Source organism: Neophocaena asiaeorientalis, unplaced genomic scaffold (genome assembly GCF_003031525.2).
Source record: "Neophocaena asiaeorientalis asiaeorientalis breed wild unplaced genomic scaffold, Neophocaena_asiaeorientalis_V1.1 scaffold67, whole genome shotgun sequence".
In the NCBI taxonomy this organism is placed as follows: Eukaryota; Metazoa; Chordata; class Mammalia; order Artiodactyla; family Phocoenidae; genus Neophocaena; species Neophocaena asiaeorientalis.
Window position 1 is genome coordinate 2,112,579 of NW_020173731.1, and position 20,723 is coordinate 2,133,301.

A 20,723-nucleotide genomic window follows, 5' to 3' on the forward strand; every position below is an offset into this window, starting at 1 on the left:
TTGTTTTTCTTTTTCTGACTTCACTCTGTATGACAAGTCCAACCACATCTCTACAAATGACCCAATTTCGTTCCTTTTTATGGCTGAGTAATATTCCATTGTATATAAGTACCACATCTTCTTTATCCATTTGTCTGTCAATGGGCATTTAAGTTGCTTCCATGACCTGGCTATTGTAAATAGTGCTGCAATGAACATTGGGGTGCATGTATCTTTTTGAATTATGGTTTTCTCTGGGTATATGCCCAGTAGTGGGATTGTTGTGTCATATGATAATTATATTTTTAGTTTTTCAAGGAACCTCCATACCATTCTCCATATGCCTGTATCAACTTACATTCCCACCAAACAGTGCAAGAGGGTTCCCTTTTTCCACACCCTCTCCAGCATTTGCTGTTTGTAGATTTTTTGATGATGCCCATTCTAACCAGTGTGAGGTGATACCTCATTGTAGTTTTGATTTGCATTTCTCTAATAATTAGTGATGTTGAGCAGCTTTTCATGTGCCTCTTGGACATCTGTATGTCTTGTTTGGAGAAGTGTCCATTTAGGTCTTCTGCCCATTTTTTCATTGGGTTGTTTGTTTTTTTTTAATATTGAGCTCCATGAGCTGTTTATATATTTTGGAGATTAATCCTTCATCCATTGATTAATTTGCAAATATTTTTTCCCAGTCTGAGGGCTGTCTTTTCATCTTGTTTATGGTTTCCTTTGCTGTGCAAAAGCTTTCATTAGGTCCCGTATGCTTATTTTTGTTTTTATTTCCATTACTCCAGGAGGTGGGTCATGAAAGATGTTGCTGTGATGTATGTCAGAGTGTTCTTCCTATGTTTTCCTCTTAAGAGTTTTATAGTGTCTGGTCTTACATTTAGGTCTTTAATCCATTTTGAGTTTATTTTTGTGTAAGGTGTTACGGAGTGTTCTAATTTCATTCTTTCATGTGTAGCTGCCCAGTTTTCCCAGCACCACTTATTTAAGAGACTGTCTTTTCTCCATTTTATATCCTTGCCTCCTTTGTCATAGATTAGTTGACCTGGGTGCATGTGTTTATCTCTGGGCTTTCTATCCTGTTCCATTGATCTATATTACTGTTTCTGTGCCAGTACCATATTGTCTTGATTACTGTAGCTTTGTAGTATAGTCTGAAGTCAGGGAGCCTGATTCCTCCAGCTACGTTTTTTTCCCCTCAAGACTGCTTTGGCTATTCGGGGTCTTTTGTGTCTCCATACAAATTTTAAGATTTTTTGTTCTAGTTCTGTAAAAAATGCCATTGGTAATTTGATAGGCATTGCATTGAATCGGTTGATTGCTTTGGGTAGTATAGTCATTTTCACAATATTGATTCTTCCAATCCAAGAACATGGTATAGCTCTCCATCTGTTTGTGTCATCTATGATTTCTTTCATCAGTGTCTTAGTTTTCCGAGTACAGATCTTTTACCTCCTTAGGTAGGTTTATTTCTAGATATTTTATTCATTTTGTTGCAATGGTAAATGGGAGTGTTTCCTTAATTTCTCTTTCTGATCTTTCATTGTTAGTGTATAGGAATGCAGGAGATTTCTGTGCATTAATTTTGTATCCTGCAACTCTATCAAATTCATTGATAAGCTCTAGTAGTTTTCTGGTGGCATCTTTAGGATTCTCTATGTATAGTATCATATCATCTGTAAACAGTGACAGTTTTACTTCTACTTTTCCAATTTGTATTCCTTTTATTACTTTTTCTTCTCTGATTACTGTAGCTAGGACTTCCAAAACTATGTTGAATAATGGTGATGAGTGTCAACATCCTTGTCTCATTCCTGGTCTTATAGGAAATGCATTCTGTTTTTCACCATTGAAAAGGATGTTTGCTGTGGGTTTGTCATATATGGCCTTTATTCTGTTGAGGTAGGTTCCCTCTGTGCCCACTTTCAGGAGAATTTTTATCATAAATGGGTGTTGAATTTTGTCAAAAGCTTTTTCTGCATCTATTGAGATGATCATATGGTTTTTATTCTTCAGTATATTAATATGGTGTATCACATTGATTAATTTGTATATATTGAAGAATCCTTGCATCCCTGGGATAAATCCCACTTGATCATGGTGTATGATCCTTTAAATGTGTTGTTGGAATCTGTTTGCTAGTATTTTGTTGAGGAGTTTTGCATCTATATTCATCAGTGATATTGGTCTGTAATTATCTTTCTTTGTAGTATCTTTGTCTGGCTTTGGTATCAGGGTGATGGTGACCTTGTAGAATGAGTTTAGGAGTGTTCTTTCCTCTGCAATTTTTTGGAAGAGCTTGAGAAGGATGGGTGTTAGCTATTCTCTAAATGTTTGATAGAATTCCCCTGTGAAGCCATCTGGTCCTGGGCTTTTGTTTGTTGGAAGATTTTTAATCCCAGTTTCAATTTCATTACTTTTGATTGGTCTGTTCATATTTTCTATTTCTCCTGGTTCAGTCTTAGGAGGTTATACCTTTCAAAGAATTTGTCCGTTTCTTCCAGGTTGTCCAATTTATTGGCATAGAGTCACTTGTAGTAGTCTCCTAGGATGCTTTGTATTTCTGTGGTGTCCATTGTAACTTCTACTTTTTCCTTTCTAATTTTATTGATTTGAGTCCTCTCCCTCTTTTTCTTGATGAATCTGGCTAAAGGTTTATCAATTTTGTTTATCTCTTCAAAGAAACACCTTTTAGTTTTATTGATCTACTGTTTTCTCTGTTTCTATTTCATTTATTTCTGGTCTGATATTTATGATTTCTTTCCTTCTACAAACTTTGGGTTTTGTTTGTTCTTCTTTGTCTAGTTCCTTAAGGTGTAAGGTTAGATTGTTTATTTGTGATTTTTCTTGTTTCTTGAGGTAGGATTGTGTTGCTATAAACTTCCCTCTTAGAACTGCTTTTGCTGCATCCCATAGGTTTTGGATTGTCGTGTTTTCATTGTCATTTGTCTCTAGGTATGTTTTGACTTCCTCTTTGATTTCTTCAGTGATCTATTGGTTGTTTAGTAACATATTGTTTAGCCTCCATGTGTTTGTGCTTTTTACGTTTTTTTCAATGTAATTGATTTCTAATTTCATAGTGTTGTGGTCAGAGGAGATGCTTGATTTGATTTCAGTTTTCTTAAATTTACCACAGGTTGATTTGTGACCCAAGATGTGATCTATCCTGGAGAATGTTCCGTGTGCCCTTGAGACGAAACTGTAATCTGTAGTTTTCAGATGGAATGTCCTATAAATATCAGTTAAATGTATCTGGTCTATTGTGTCATTTAAAGCTTGTGTTTCCTTATTAATTTTCTGTCGGGTGATCTGTGCATTGGTGTAAGTGAGTTGTTAAAGTCCCCCACTATTATTATGTTACTGTCTGTTTCGTCTTTTAGAGCTGTTAGCATTTGCCTTATGTATTGAGGCACTCTTATGTTGGGTGCATATATATTTATAATTGTTATATCTTCTTCTTGGATTGATCCCTTGGTCATTACGTAGTGTCCTTCCTTGTCTCTTGTAACATTCTTTACTTTAAGGTCTATTTTATCTGATATGAGTATTGCTACTAGAGCTTTCTTTTGATTTCCAATTGCATGGAATATCTTTTTCCATCCCTTCACTTTCAGTCTGTATGTGTCCCTAGGTCTGAAGTGGGTCTCTTGCAGACAGCATATACATGGATCTTGTTTTTGTATCCATTCAGCAAGCCTGTGTCTTTTAGTTGGAGCATTTAATCCATTCATATTTAAGGTGATTATTGATATGTATGTTCCTATTACCATTTTCTTAATTGTTTTGGGTTTGTTTTTGTAGGTCCCCTTCTTTTGTGTTTCCCACTTAGAGAAGTTCCTTTAGCATTTGTTGTAGAGCTGGTTTGGTGGTGCTGAATTCTCTTAGCTTTTACTTGTCTGTAAAGCTTTTGATTTCTCCATCAAGTCTGACTGAGATCCTTGCTGGGTAGAGTAATCTTGGTATAGGTTCTTCCCTTTCATCACTTTAAATATATCATGCCACTCCCTTCTGGCTTGTAGAGTTTCTGCTGAGGAATCAGCTGTTAACCTTATGGGAGTTCCCTTGTATGTTATTTGTCATTTTCCCCTTGTTGCTTTTAATAATTTTTCTTTGTTTTTAATTCTTGTCAATGTGATTACTATGTGTCTCGGCCTGTTTCTGCTTGGGTTTATCCTGCCTGGGACTCTCTGTGCTTCCTGGACTTGGGTGGCTATTTCCTTTCCCATGTTAGGGAAGTTTTCGACTATAAAATCTTCAAATATTTTCCCAGGCCGTTTTTCTCTCTCTTCTTCTCTGGGACCCCTATAATGTGAATGTTGGTGCGTTTAATGTTGTCCCAGATGTCTCTTAGTCTGTCTTCATTTCTTTTCATTCTTTTTTCTTTATCTGTTCCATGGCAGTGATTTCCACCATTCTATCTTCCTGGTCAGCTATCCATTCTTCTGCCTCAGTTATTCTACTATTGATTCCATCTAGTGTATTTTTCATTTCAGTTGTATTGTTCATCTCTGTTTGTTTCTTCTTTAATTCTTCTAAGTGTTTTTTCTTTAATCCTAGGTCTTTATTAAACATTTCTTGTATTTTCTCAGTCTTTGCCTCCATTCTTTTTCTGAGGTCTTGGATCATCTTCACTATCATTATTCTGAATTATTTTTCTGGAAGGTTGCCTAGCTCCACTTCATTTAGTTGTTTTTCTGGGGTTGTGTCTTGTTCTTTCATCTGGTATATAGTCCTCTACCTTTTCATTTTGTCTATCTTTCTGTGAATGTGGTTTTTGTTCCACAGGCTGTAGTAATGTAGTTCTTCTTTCTGCTGTCTGCTCTCTGGAGGATGAGACTATCTAAGACGCTTGTGCAAACTTCCTGATGGGAGGGACTGGTGGTGGGTAGAGCTGGGTGTTGCTCTGGTGGGCAGAGCTCAGTAAAACTTCAATCTGCTTTTCTGCTGATGCATGGAGTGAGTTCCCTCTCTGTTTGTTGTTTGGTCTGAGGCAACTCAGTTCTGGAGGCTATAGGCTCTTTGCTGGGGCAAATGTCGGACTCCAGGAGGGCTCATGCCAAGGAGTACTTCCCAGAACTTCTGCTGCCAGTGTCCTTGCCTCCACGGTGAGCCAGAGACACCCCCCACCTCTGCAGGAGACCCTCCAACACTAGTAGGTAGCTCTGGTTCAGTCTCCTATGGAGTTACTGCTCCTTCCCCCTGGCTCCTGATGCACACAGTACTTTGTGTTTGCCCTCCAAGAGTGGAGTCTCTGTTTCCCCCAGTCCTGTAGACATCCTGCAATCAAATCCAACAAGCCCTCAAAGTCTGATTCTCTGGGAATTCCTCCTCCTGTTGCCAGACCCCCAGGTTGGGAAGCCTGATGTGGGGCTCAGACCCTTTACTCCAGTGGGTGGACTTCTGTGGTATAAGTGTTCTCCAGTTTGTGAGTCACCCACCCAGTGGTTATGGGATTTGATTTTATTGTAATTGCACCCCTCTTACCATCTCATTGTGGCTTCTCCATTGTCTTTGGATGTGGGGTATCTTTTTTGTTGAGTTCCAATGTCTTCCTTTCAGTGATTGTTAAGCAGTTAGTTGGGATTCTGGTACTCTTGCAAGAGGGAGTGAGCACACGTCCTTCTACTCCGCCATCTTGAACCAATCTCCCAATGAGATATTTCTTGACAGGAAAAGATGCCTGATGTGCTCCCGCTCCACACACACAAGTATCAATGGATACTTATTGATTGTATGTTGTATGCCAAATACTGTGCAATGAACATGTAATAGAGACCTATTTAAGACAGAACTTACGATTTAGTGGGAAAGGCAAATTTTTGGACAGATAATTTCCATACCTTTTTCTTACTATTAAAGTTCAGTACTGAGCATTATCCATGAACTTATTTTAACATTTTGGAAAGCTCCTTCTAGTTTATTTCTTTCCATCCCCTGAAACCAAAAAAGAAAAAGCCAATAATCTATAGCATTTTATGTTGGCTCAAAAAATATCCTCTTCCCATTTTAAGAGGCATATCCTAGTTCTGTTCTATTTGAAGATATTCAACAGGTTCATTCTAGCTATATTCTTATGGTAACTGATGTAATAAAAATAATAGCACCATCTTATACTTGTGCAGGAAACTTCGAAACATTTTCTTATTTGGTTCTCTCAACAATCTAAAGTTACATTATTCATAACTAATGGCAGGGATAGTATTGAGAAGTCCTTTCTATATTACAGATTTATAGCCTCTGGAAAGACATCTTTTAATACCCCTTTTCTCTGTGGATATTAGTAATTCTTTTTTTTATTAAACCCAAATTGGCCCACTGACAGGATGGATTCCTCCCATAAGTTTGGTTGGTTCATATAGTGTTGAAAATATAAAAACCTGAGCCCCACATCCCATTTGTAGATGTTTCTTAAGCTGACCACAGTTTGTTGGCCCCTGGGTCCTGCTGTCCACCTTGGATAGGCATTCTGTCTTCAGTTTACTATAGCCTGCACTTGTCACAAATGCACAAGTGTTAATTTTCACCCAGGTTTTCTTTAACTTTGGCCTCTGATTCTGAGGCCCAGACAGCCCCAGAATAATGACACACATCTTCATATTTTTAGATCTCAGGAAGTTTTTACGATATTTGAGTAATGGTTTTGGTATACACTGCTTCTTTTTAATGAAGAAGGAAAACAACCATGCCAGGACAATTCTTATGGTTGTTAAAATGATGTATAGCACGGTCCCCAAGCCATGGGCCGTGGACCAGTACCAGTCTGTGGCCTGTTAGGAACAAGGCCGCACAGCAGGAGGCGAGCTGCAGGCGAGTGAGCAAAGCTTCATCTGTATTTACAGCTGCTCCCCATCGCTCGCATTACTGCCTGAGCTCCGTCTCCTGTCAGCATTATGGTGAGTTGTGTAATTATTTCATTATATATGACAATGTAATAATAATGGAAATAAAATGCACAGTAAATGTAATGCGCTTGAATCATACCAAAACCATCCCCCCTGCCAATCTGTGGAAAAATTGTCTTCCACAAAACCGGTCCCTGGTGCCAAAAACGTTGGGGACCGCTGACTTATAGGATTTCTCTGGCACTCCAGTGGTTAAGACTCTGTGCTTCCACTGCAGGGGGAACAGGTTCAATCCCTGGTTGGGAAATTAAGATCCCACATGCCGCGTGGCACAAATGATGTAGAAAGTAGGCTTATCTCATGAAAAATAGCAAAAATTTATTTATTGAGATACACCTATAATTTAGGGTCTTCATGGAGCTATGTTACTTTTATTTTTAGTATATTTTTAGGTTGAAAATAATCTGTCACTCAAAAATTATTTTGACTTTGTTTGCATTATATATAATACACTTCCATTTTATGACCCTAATCTGACTAATATATCTATCCTAGGTCACTGAAATGATTCTGGAAATGTCTCTTGAAGTTTGGTAAGTCCATTTATTTCATTGGCTGGATCCACTGACTGATTTTAATTGTTAAAGAGTACACTTTTAATATATGAAATAACTCTGACACCTTTGAGTATCAAAAATGCATTAAATGTACTTTGGGTTTTTTTAGCTCTCTCCTAATAACTACAGTATTAAAAAGAAAAAACTAATATTCTTTGCTTAGTTTTCCAGTAGTTTGGTAGCTAAATCATAAATGTCAGAAGAAGAGCCTTTAGAAGGGGCTCTTCCTCAAGTTAAATATATATTCCCATAGAAATAAATATAGCTATTGAAGCCTATTTTCATTGCTGATTCAGATAGGTATTAAAAAATATGACAGTGAACATACACAGGAAACTATACAAGGAAAAACTGAAAATTGAGACTTTGTTCATAATGATCATCAGGAAAACAAATGGTTAAGTCCCATGATGTGTGTTGCTCTTTCAAAGTGGTCTCCAAAGATGAATGTTGAAAATTCATTTATTTATTTTCATATGGTGAGTCTTAGGGGAGTCAGGCCTGCCTTGAGAATTAGCTCATCTCTGACCTCATGCTGAGGTTGATAGATCCCACCTGTCTCAACCTCTCTGCATCTCTTTGAAATTTCCTGTTGAAGTGGGTTTTACCAGAGTTACTAGGACACATTTTATTTACACGAACATCACAAAATTAATGTAGCATTCTCATTTCTTATGATTTGCTAAATAAATGGTGATGGATACATTGACATTGGGTTTAGGTATTTCTCTTGTTTTGATCCCCAGAAAATGTTGGTTCAACTTAAAAAATTATTACATAAATTACTACTGTCATTCAATATATGTCAGCATGTATCAAAGGACAGTCCAACTTTTTTAGTTGTGTTATTTTCAATTACATCGATTCTTGCTTACAAGTGGTATATTTTGGCATGAGATTAGAAATATTTTTGTTACTTGACTATGAAAATAATGCTATTTGTTTTAATGGGAAATGATCTCCACTGGTGTAATTAGGACAAAATTATGCTTTAATAAAACAGAGTTATCAAAAAAATGTAGGTAAAAAAAAACCTCAGCTAAATGCATACATAGGTCCAGAAGCAATTTACTATATATTTACAGTGAACTTTAATCAAACTCTATTTTTATATGTTAATTTGTCTTGACTCTAAAATGAAATGTTGGATTTCCCTCGTGGCGATTAAGAATCCGCCTGCCAGAGTGAAGTAATGCAGAAAGAGAAAAACAAATACTGTATGCTAACACATATATATGAAATCTAAAAAAAAAAAAAAGGTACTGATGAACCTAGTGGCAGTGCAGGAATAAAGACATAGACATAGAGAATGGACTTGAGGACATGGCGGGGGAGGGGAGGGGGAAGCTGGGGCAAAGTGAGAGTAGCATCAACATATATACACTACCGAATGTACAATAGTTAGCTAGTGGGAAGCAGCAGCATAGCACAGGGAGATCAGCTTGTTGCTTTGCGAAGACCTAGAGAGGTGGGATAGGGAGCGTGAGAGGGAAGCTCAAGAGAGAGGGGATGTGGGGATATATGTATGCATAGGGCTGATTCACGTTGTTGTACAACAGAAACTAACACAGTATTGTGAAGCAGTTATACTCCAGTAGAGATCCATTTTAAAAAAAAAGAATCCTCCTGCCAATGCAGGGGGCATGGGTTCAATCCCTGGTCCGGGAAGATGCCCACATGCCATGGAGCAACTAAGCCCGTACGCCACAACGACTGACCCCACGTGCCACAGCTACTGAAGCCCGAGTGCCGAGGGCCTGTGCTCGGCAACAAAAGAAGCCGCCACAATGAAAAACCTGCACACTGTGATGAAAAGTAGCCCGCGCTCACCACAACTAGAGAAAGCCTGCGCACAGCAACGAAGACCCCAACACAGCCAACATAAATAAATAAAATAAAGTAAAATAAAATAAATAAAATGAAATGTTCATTAAAGAAAAACTCAATTTTTCATGGAATGTCTTCCATTAAATATAAAATAAAATCAGGAAAGAAATTAGAGAGTTAAAGATAGTACATAAAAGAAGACACACACAAGCCATACGTCTGTTACTATATTTATAAAATTGCTCAACATATTTTGAATTTTCTTTTAGATATTTTTGTACTGATATCTTCTACACATCTATGTGAATTGCTTTATTTGTAGATCTTTTAAAAATCATGCTTCTCGTGCTTAATGTAAGATAATGATCAACATAGTACATTACAAGGAACATGAGTTCCAGAATGAGAAACCCTGGATTTAAATATCTACTTGCTAATTTTGTTAACAGTTGAAAGATTTCTAATTACTTTTTTACTCATTTGTAAAATAAGAAAAGTACTTTATATCCATTGTGATGATTTAGTGAGGTGTTCTTCCTAAAGAGCATGTATTATAGGAATTTTTTCCACATGTATACACATGTTTGTGGTGGTACTGTTTGTAGTAGTTTAAAAAAATTGGACATAATGTCAATATTTATGGATACATAAATTGTGCTCTAATTATATAATGAAAATACTCCATAATAGTAAATATATTTGAATTAGTTCTACTTATAAACACAGATGAATCTCAAAAACAAAATGTTCAATGGAAAAAAATGATTTGCAGAATACATACAGTTGATAGCATTTATACAAAAATTAGAAACCTGTAAAGTGACTCTATATATTATTTAGACCTAAATGTATAATGTAAAATACAAGGCTACTGGGGACATTGGTTCATGATCTCTATTTTATATACAGTTCATCCCCAGACCTCCGATTTAGTATGGCTCTGTGTGACCAGGAGAAAGCTTTCCGACAACAGAGAAAAGAAAACATAAAGGAAAACATGAAGAAACTCCTGGGTCCAAAGAATAATGAAGGCTTGTATTCTACACGTGATGTGAGTTGGAAATTTTTCAAATGTTATTGCAACTTAATAATAATTTTGTTTGTACTTTCTCCCAAATTCCACCCAAATGTGACAATATTGAGATTAAGCATTATTTCTCTATCTTTTTAAGATAAGGTAAGTGTTTCATAAACAGAAATTCTTTGAGGAAGATCATCACAAATGCTGCCCATATTTGGTAATATTTATCAGATATAGATTTTAAAAGAGGAATAGGCAGACTGATGCACAAGATGTTCATTTCATTAGTAAGAAAAGTTTAACCTATAAAAGGATATAAAATGATCATTGAATTCATTTTAATACAGACTAAGATTAAACAGTTGTGGGACGTATCATTACTGAACAAGAGCAAAATGTTGTAAATCTTAGTGACAACAATTAACAAAAAATGTTCTTAAAAGATGTGCATAGGGAGATAAAAGGAAATATTTCAAATTATTACTATTTCATAGCAGGAAGTGAAAAGATATCATCCAAAATTGACCAACTAGTTAAAACAATAACCTCCACATTTTAATATTTTCATAATCTTAATTATAGAGAGATGTTAAAATTACAATATTTTCATCAACAAATATTGAAAGTACAGTCCTTCAATTGTACTTTAATTTCTTTTTCTTCCCTTAAATTCCAGCACAGTAAATGGCATTTATTATTCAGTAACTTGTATTTCTACAATCCAGTTTTTGTCTGTTTGTCTATTCATTTATCTCTTCACTCATGTATCTATGTGTCAGTCTCCCTATCTATCTACCTACCTACCTACCTGTCCATTCATCCACCCATCCATCCATCCATAGGTCTATCCTTCTTTCTGAAATCTACAAAAATAAATTGCTGCTATAGTTAATAATACTGTATTATATATTTTAAAGTTGCCAAGAGAGTAGATATTAAAAGTCCTCATCACAAGAAAATTTTGTAACCGTATGTGGGGAGAGATATTAACTAGACTTATTGTGGTGATCATTTCACAATACATACAAATATCAAATCATTATGTGGTACACCTGAAACTAATATAATGTATGTCAATTATACCTCAATAAAACAAAATTAAAAAAATGAATTGCTGCAATGATGCTCATCAAATGATAATAATGAAATTTCTTGTTAGCGGCATATCAGGTAATTTTTTGAGTTTTTCTGTTAATTGAATATTTTAGATGAACATAATTTATTTTTAGAAAGATATTTTCATTAAATGTGTAAGTCAATATATATTTTATATCTATTGATAAGCATATATATTTACCCCCATGCATGTACACACAGACCAGAGATTAAAGATTACTGTAGATTAAGGACAAAATGCCACTGGAAATGAGAAATAAATTCTGAGTAAGGGGGCCAGATGGGTACCCCTGTCCCTCATGTGATGGCACATTTCTAAATGTGTTTCTAGGTGGGTGTAGCAGGGGTCGAAAGCCAGTCTGGGCTTCTGGAGTGGCTTTTGGTACTAGGGGAGCAAACTCTAAGGTAAAATATTGCTGATGGGGATTTTTGCTAAAAGGAAGCTTGGAGGAGAAGCAAAACCTCCATTGAAGCTTCTATTTTAAAAAAAAGAGACTGCTCTTCAATCACGCATCTTGTGGTTGCTTATTGTCTCCGGCTGATGAGTCCTTGAAGACACACATCCTTCTGTATGTATTACTCAGAAGTTTCTAGCTTCCTGGGAAGTCTTTTTGGGTGTTTTGTTTGTTTTTCTGTAGTAAACCTTCCATCAGCAATTCTAGACCATCTTTTTGTCCCCATCCTTGTTTGGCATTGTTATGCCCTTGGAGCAGAGAAATGATATTTCAAGTTTTTTTGATTTCTGCCATTTCTCATTTGTTGAGACACTGTGCTGGGAACTTGAGGTGAATAAAACTGAAATGGTTAATACCAAACAGTCACTTTCCTTGGTGAGTTTAAAACCTAGTTGGGGAGAAAGCCATTTCAGCAGATGAAACAGTGATGGAAATGGATACCTCTAATTCATGGTCGTCAACTTCATTTGGGAGACCCATGCTGGCCGTTTCAGTGTTTCCCAGCCTAGTTGCTTTCCATTTGTTTAAAATGCTTTTTATTTCACTCCCAGCTGCTGATCCACCCCCTGCCTCCCTCACAGCTGATAGACTTGCCTCCTAATTAGAGAAATTAAAAGTCGTCAGGTGACAGATCTTTCATTTCTTGGCATAGGATTGACATGTTTCATAACCCGGGCTTACCCTTTGCCACTTCCCTCTGAGCTCAATGGAGGAAACAACGCCTTTTCTTTCCAGAGTCACATCATCTCAGATATGGATTGCAAACCGTTAGGAGCCCCAACATAGCAACTGTCCAGTCCTCCCAGGGCTGCTCCCCACCTCTGTTGTTTGCCTCCGTGTTTGTATGAAATTTTCCTGCTCTAAACTCTGATATATAGAGAGAAAAAAGGAACCAAAAAAATCCCCATGGAACGTACATTCCCGTCTCCTTTCCGCTCTGCTTCTCTCCTTATCTTCACAAACTTTTCCAAAGTTTCCTACACAATCTCATTCTACTTCCTGCTTTCCTCGGGCTTCTGCCCTCATGACTCTACAGCAGCTGCTTTACTGGTCACAGGTACCAGCTAACAAATGCAAAGGATCTTCTGGCCCTGTGTTCCCTAATTCTGTAGCTGCAAATGACTCATGTTTTCCTACTATTTTAATCATTCACTACCCTTCCCTTACTGTCTTCCCTTTATTTTCATCATGCCTCTCTGGTTCCCTTTGCCAGATCTTCTTCCTCTGTGCGTTATCTAAACGTGAGTTCTTCAAGACTCAGCCCTAGCCCCTCTTAAGAATTTTCTCTCCCTTCCATGTGTCACCCAGCACATTTGGGCTAAGAACTTTCACACGTATATCAACAACCTAGAATCTCTCTTCTGAGATTCACACCCGAATATCTATACCTCTTCTTTCTGATTCCTTCACTTGTATTCTTAACATCTCACACTAAGCATGGCTGAATCTGTACACAAAATCCTCTGGTCTCTATAGTTCTACCGACACCTGTCCTCTTTCTTTCCACTTTCTGTTCACACTGAATTCAGAGTGATCTTTACAATACACAAATATGATTCTATCCAAGCCAAGCTTAAAATCCTTCCACTGCTCTTAGGACTGGCCTCACAGCATCTCTCCAGCTTCATGTGTTGCTGGTTCATCTCAAATCTCCCACGCTCCCTCCTCTAAGTGCCTCTTCGTTCCAGGTCTCTGCAGAACCCTTCCCAGGTGGCGCTCTTGCATGCATTGTTGCTTCTCTCTGCCTAGGCCTCGCCCTCCCCTCCTTCCCTCCACCCCACCCCCTTTTCAGTTAACTAACAGCCTCCCATGCTTTTTTTTTTTTTTAACATCTTTATTGGAGTATAATTGCTTTACAGTGGTGTGTTAGTTTCTGCTGTATAACAAAGTGAATCAGCTATACGTATACATATATCCCCATATCCCCTTCCTCTTGCATCTCCCTTCCACCCTCCCTGTCCCACCCCTCTAGGTGGACACAAGGCACCCAGCTGATCTCCCTATTCTATGCCAGCCTCCCATTCTTGAAGCAGTGAACATGTCACTTATTCAGACAGTCTTCCTCATCCATTCCTCCCTCCCTCCAGGTCCAAGTTAGGTCTCTCCGTCATGTTCTTTCATAGCACAAATATGCACGTGATCTTCTGCGCATTTCCCACAATCGTACTTTAAAATATTTGTATAGGTACTCATTTAACGTCTTTTTTTCTCCATTAGAATATAATTTTCATGAGGACCATGGCAGTGTCTGTGTTTTTCACCTTTATATTCCCAGCACCAGCTCAGCTCCTAACTCGTGGCAGAGCCTAGGGAAATCTTGTGTTGTGAGGGTCAGAGCACAAGTGCAGGCAGTGGCTTGGCATTTCAGCCAGGGGATGGCTTCACTAGAGAGGCATCAGGGGCTCACAACTGAGGAACACTTGCATCAGGTTGTTAGGGAGGGGACAGGTTGAGGGGAAGGCTTGGATGAAAAGATCCCAGTTTGAATGGCTGCATTAGAAAGTCTGTGGGGCATATTGGCGCAGACGTCCAGTAGCCTTTGGTCTTAGGTTTTCCTTTTCGAAAGGAAAGTTTCTGCCTCACCTCCCAGGCACTCCTCCTTCTGTGGAAAGGAATCTTTCTGGGAAAATGAAATTTGGCCTAATATTCATACAGCTTGGCTTTTTTGCAGCAGATGGAGAATGAGGTAATTGTGCTTTTCTCTGGGCTAGTCTTCAAAAATATTAAACTCATGTTTTTGGAAGTCATTCCTCAAATTAAAACTTTTGATGTTGTTGTTTTGGATTTGGTCGAGCCATTTTTTTCTCTTGGCAGAAATCATCCGTTTAGATATATTCAGCACCACCCATTCCCATAATACAAATATCATTTTCCTATTTTGTGTTTCTCCTTGGCCAAGGGCCTCTTAAACTCCCATTTCCCTTGCTCCCTGCCAAGACCTTCACTTTCTTCACTTTCACTTTCACTACTGGCTGGTTGGCCTCCTGAAGGTGAGGGGGAGCAGGCTGCTGTCTAAGACAGAACAGCCCTACTCAATTCCCGATGCAGAGATGGTGCCTGTCTTATTCCCAGTTTTCAACAAATGGTTTGCAGTATCCAGTTTAGGACATCAGTGTCAAATTAAAATGTTGAATGAATTTGGGCAGTAGGAATTTGGGCGCCTTGCTTCTTTCCTCTACTTCACTTGTAAAATGGAGACAATGTCTCATTCAGCTAAAAGGATGAGTACTGAGCAGCCCGAACAATGTGTAAGGCACATCTTCGTTACTCAATACGATAGTAGCTATTAAACCAATACATGGGTGTTGCTGTTACGTAACACCCCAGGGCAATGTCAAATTCAATAAAACCTTAGCTTTCCTACTTGGATAATGAATTAGTTAAATAGTTAAGGTTTCTAGTAATCCAAGAGTTTCTTCTCTTAAGACTTTAAAAAAATTACTCTTAATAAAATGGATGTAAGTCGTTCTAAAAAACGTAATTCTTTGCCCAGACTGAACTGATTTAAGTGCTCTCATGTCTGTGGCTTTTGCAATCAACTACCATTTCCCCATGCTCTATATATTCCCTTGAAGTAATTTCTTCAAATCACCCCTTTCTCTTTCAACTTTGTTGTTGTGGAATTAAAATCTGATAAGTAAGCTTGTTGTTAGAACACTGTCTCTGATTAGTATAATCTCTTCATAAATAAAGGGCTGAGATCGTTCCTATGAGTAAGATCCGTAACACTATGTGCATGGGAATTTTGATATATTAGGGTTATTTAGAGGCCACTTCTTTTAAATGTTCTTGTTCCAAAATAGCTTTTGGTCAGATGTAGTTTCCAGATTACAGTCTGTTCTGTGAAGTGAAATGCTGCTTTACAGTTTTCATGTCCCCACGTAACTGACCATAAATGGAGCAAAGCTGGTTGGGGCACTCAGATCTGGAATTAGAATAGCAGGGAAATGAGAGAAGGAAATTTTACTCCAAACTTCATCAAAGAATAAAGGAGGAAATGTTTCCTGTCAAGGCAGAATATAAGGAATATACAATTAGATAGCTTTGGATGAAAATAGAAGTATAAAGTGGTCCTTAAATAATATAATCTATTATATAGAGTGCTATTCTGTATTTAAGTTTGTCAGATAAATTAAGTGAAAAACTAGAGAAAAAAGAAACTGTCTAGTGACAGAGGGGGAGGCAAAGCAAAACAGTTTCTGCAGGAGGTAATAGAAATCGACCTTGAGTTGTCAATAAGAATTTTTATTCCTTTGTTTATTCTGTTTTCTTCATCTACAATATTCTTCCTCTTGCTTCCACCTTTATTATGACAATAGCACTTGGCTGTGTCAATCCTTATTCCTTTTAGATTGTAAACATTTTGGGGCAGACAGTTTGAACTCCCCTTAGCTAGTTTTGAATGGGACTCAGAGCAAGAGAAGGCTCTCCAGCAGGACTCAGTTACTGCGTAAGCTGCTCTGCCCCTTGGGCCATATGACCATTCAGATCCATTGATGCTTGAAGTGTGCGTGGCAGATAGGGATGCTGTGGCAGGTGAATTGCAGCACAGGCGCCTTTGGTGTTAGGCCTTGCCATCCTCTGTGGATAACTACCGTCCTTGGAAAAATAGCTTTTGGCCTGCTTACTGGGCCATAGTAGAGATTGAATGCTTCACCATGGGTGACCAAGTTATCATGTGACCTGAGCTGACCATCACGTTATCTGACCCACCAAGCCATAAAATTGGGAGTGCACAGATGCACTCCATCATCAGATGGAAGCAGAGTATATGAAATTGGGCTGAACAGGCCCTGAAGATACAAATAAGTTCCATGAAGAAGTGGCCCAAATGTCCATGTTCCCCATTCCTGTTACACTGCCTTCTCTTTTCCATCCTCCACCCAGAGCCTCATGGGGGAGATCCCTACGATCAGTTGACAAAAGGAGAGAAAACTTGGGTCTTGTTAGAGGTGATTGTACACACTATTTAGGCACCACTTGAAAGAGGACAGCTGCAGGGCTCAGCAACGTGGTCTTGCATTCACCAAGGCTGAGCTGGCTATGGCAGCTGCTGAGTACTCAATTGGCCAGCATCAGAGTCCCCAACAACACTGAGTCCCCAATATGGTAGCATTCCTGTGGGTCATCAGTCAGCTACCTGGTGGCAGATTGATTACACTGGACTTCTGCCATCCTGGAAGGGGCATGCTTTGTTTTATTCTGGTTGCAGATTTGCCTTCCCTGCACTCAAGGATTCTGCCAAAACTACCACCTATAGATATACAAAATGCCTTAGTCACAATATTCCACACAGCATTCTGATCAAGGAACTCACCTCACAGCAAATGAAGTATGGCAACGGGCCATGTCATGGAATTTACCAGCCTTACCATGTTCTCCACCATCATGATGTAACTAGCTTGATAGAATGGTAGAATACCTTTTGAAGACTCAGCTATAGTGCGAGCTCTGTGGCAGTATCCTGGAGGGCTGGAACACGGTTCTCCAGGAGGCTGTACATTCTCTGACTCGGCATCCAATATTGGCGCTGTTTATCCCCAGGATTCATGGGTCCAGGAGTGGAAGTGGGAGTGGCACCACTCACTATTACCCCTAGTGACCCACTAGCAAAATATTCATTTCCTGTCTGTGTGACCTTATAGTCTTCTGACTTAGAGGTCTTAGTTGTGAAGGAAGGAATGCTTCCACCAGAAGTGGAACAATGATTCTACTGAACTGTAATTTAATACTGCTGCCTGACCTTTTGGACTTCTCATGCCTCTGAACCAACAGGCAAAGAAGGGAGCTACTCTCTTGGCTGGGGTGGTTGATTCTGACTATTAAGGGGAGATTGGGCTCCTCCTCTAAGGTGGAGGTAATGAAGAGGATGTCTGGAATACAAGAGATCCTCCGTGGTGTCTCTTAGTATTATCATGCCATGAGTTAAGTCAATGGAAAACTATAAGAACCCAGTCCAGGAAGGACTACTAATGACCCAGACCCTTCAGGAATGAAGATTTGGTTACTCACCAGCTGAGGTGCTTGTTGAAGGCAAAGAAAATACAGAATGGATAGTGAAAGAAGGTAGCTATAAATACCAACTATGACCAGATGACCAGTTACGGAAATGAGACTGTATTTGCCATGAGTATTTCTTCCTTAGTTTGTTACGAATATGTGTGTGTGTGTGTGTGTGTGTGTGCGTGCATGTACACACAGAAATACAAAAACAGATTCATATTTAAGTTATGAAGTATCAATGAGAAGAATAAGCATTGTTTAAGGACTTTGTATCCTTTTCTGGGGAAAGGATTAGTGCATTTCCAGTTGTACACAGGATATCTGTATCATGTTAGCCAGGAGTATGACCTTGTTATTGTCTTTCTTTGGATATTAAGTGTGGTTGAAGGAGAGGTGTATGGCTGCCGAGTTGAGAAGGGGTGGACTTGTGATGGTCAGTTTGCATCAACTTGGAGGATGTTTTTTGATGCAATTAATATTTAAGTCACTGAAATTTACATAATCAGGTTGTCGTCTATAATGTGGGTGGGCCCCAATCTAATCAGTCAAAGGCCTGAATAGAACAAAAAGACCAACCTCACCAAGCAAGACGGAATTCTCCAGCAGACTACCTTTGGACTTCATCTGAGGCATTAGCTCTCCTGGGTCTCTGCCTGCTGGTGTTTGGACTAAAACTGCATTATTGACTCTCCAGAGTTCGGAGCTTGCTGTCCCATACTGCAAATTTGGACTTGTCATTCTTCACACCTGTATGATCCAGTTCCGTAGATGGATAGATAGATAGCCTACCTTCCTATGTATCTACCTACCTATTGGTTCCATTTCTCTGGAGAACCCTGACTAATACAGGAACCAGGGAGGCAAAAGTCTTTACATAATTGTCAGAACTTAAAATCTATGAAAACATAAAAAAAAATCCTTGAGCACTTTAGAATTTTCTTTTGTGAGGGAGGAAATTAATAATATCTGCAAGCCAACGCAGGAAGATAATTTAATCAAAACACGGCATATTTGGTAAATAAAAATTCATTTCCTGTAATCGTATGAGAAAAGTATGAGAAATATTGATATCATTTATACACAAATATTGGTGCACTTAAATCTAAATATAACCTAAAAACTCTTGGCAACTTTAATTTGTTTGATTTTTTAAGATTTAAAGCCCGGACTAACAGCTGCCCCTTGTAAGTCCTCAGTTATTCTTTGAAAGTTATTTCAGAATAACTATCACTATTAAAACATCCAAAGTTAGTCTGTTTATTGCATAACATTGTGCTATCATCTGAAGTGATACATGAACCTGAAATGTAATTTAGCTAAATGTCAAATGGTTTCTCTTGATAAAGATTACTCTTTTCTTTCTGAATAATGGGGAAAAGGAAAGAGCATGAGGAAAAGGAAAGAGTTACCACCAATCTGGATGTGAACACGGTATTATATGTGTGCACTCCGTACCTCCTCTTCTGAGATGTGAAAATAATAATGATTTTTGAGAGATGAGAAGATTTTTTGGTTTTGAATTTTATTTATTTATTTTTTATACAGCAGGTTCTTATTACTTATCCCTTTTATACATATTAGTGTATATATGTCAATCCCAATCTCCCAATGAGGGATGAGAAGATTAAATGAAATTAATTTTCTTCATAAGTCTAATTTCCCTTTCTTTTTTATAGTTAATAAACATTTATAATTTTATAGTTTAACAATTCATATTCTGTATGAGTTATAGAATCTAGAATGCTACCAGTAGCAAAAAGCTTCAAGTTCATTCATTCTACCCAATATTTTTACATATAAGTAAAGAGTCCAAAGAGGATTTTCTTTACCTAGGTCCCCCTAGTTGTAGGGGCAGCTTTCAGAGATAGAATGGAGCAGAGTGAATTAAAAGCTCTGGAGTCTGACAGACCTGGTTTTAAATCTGCAAGAAACCACTTTCTAGATTTGAGACAGCAGAAAAATTATCTTTAAAATGGTAATAGGGAGTTCCCTGATGGCCTAGTGGTTAGGATTCTGGGCTTTCACTCCTGGGTCCCGGATTCAATCCTTGGTTGGGGAACTAAGATCCTGCAAGCAAAAAAAAAAAGGAAATAGACCAGAAATTATACATATAAAATGGTAATAATATATATATCATAGAGTTGTGAGAATTAAATGATGCATAAAAACAGATTAATTCATGTGCAATAAATAAAGGATAAATTATAATCTATACAGTCATTCAGTTATTTCATTATTCAAGTTTTATGTACAAATAGTATGACACTTTCTTTCATCTGATAGCAACCCAAATTTCTGACTTAAATATCTTACCTGAAAACACTCTTTAAGAATTAGTGTAAAGCAATAATGAAAACAATGGGTTACATAACACATGAATTCCAGTTTAATAAGTGGCTGTTTCCAGAAAATTCCTAACGTAAAATAGTCATCCATAAGTATGTGTTGGGCTACTGGCACATGAAGAAGGACATCTGGGGAGTTGTTTTCTCAGGATTAAAGAGGTTTTATGTTCAATCTTCCAACTTCTCTTATGAAATCTCTCTCTGAACAATAGCACAGGTTGTGTGTTATATGTTGAAATGAAACAGTGTAATCTGTTACTAAGAATTTTTTTACTCTGAACTACCTGACTTGTATTGGGTTTAATGTTAGTGTTGCAAGTAACCAAATCAACGGGCTTAAAATCCCCTCTGACTTCTTTTCCCCTTAAAGCCCTTCATAGTCTTATTTTTCCCAACTCCCTAGTATACTCCTGCTGCAATAAGAAGGCTGGTCTTTTCATCTCAAAATCACATACCCTTTCTTATTTGTGCCTATCTTGGCCTGACCTTAGGCCCAGTGTTTGGCACAT

General features: G+C 38.0%; 1 protein-coding gene across 3 annotated transcripts in view; it reads left to right on the forward strand.

Annotated features, from left to right (window-relative positions):
* The window catches only part of PLA2G4A (phospholipase A2 group IVA), a 152,658-nt gene that overhangs the window by 75,420 nt on the left and 56,515 nt on the right, over positions 1–20,723 (forward strand). For all 3 annotated transcript variants that reach the window (XR_003003926.1, XM_024751088.1, XM_024751089.1), the window contains exons 6-7: positions 7,386–7,423; positions 10,184–10,325. Coding sequence is in view for 2 of the 3 variants with exons in the window: in XM_024751088.1 (XP_024606856.1) it covers positions 7,386–7,423; positions 10,184–10,325 (180 nt within the window). In the remaining variant the exon portion in view is untranslated. The remainder of the gene's footprint in view (positions 1–7,385; positions 7,424–10,183; positions 10,326–20,723) is intronic.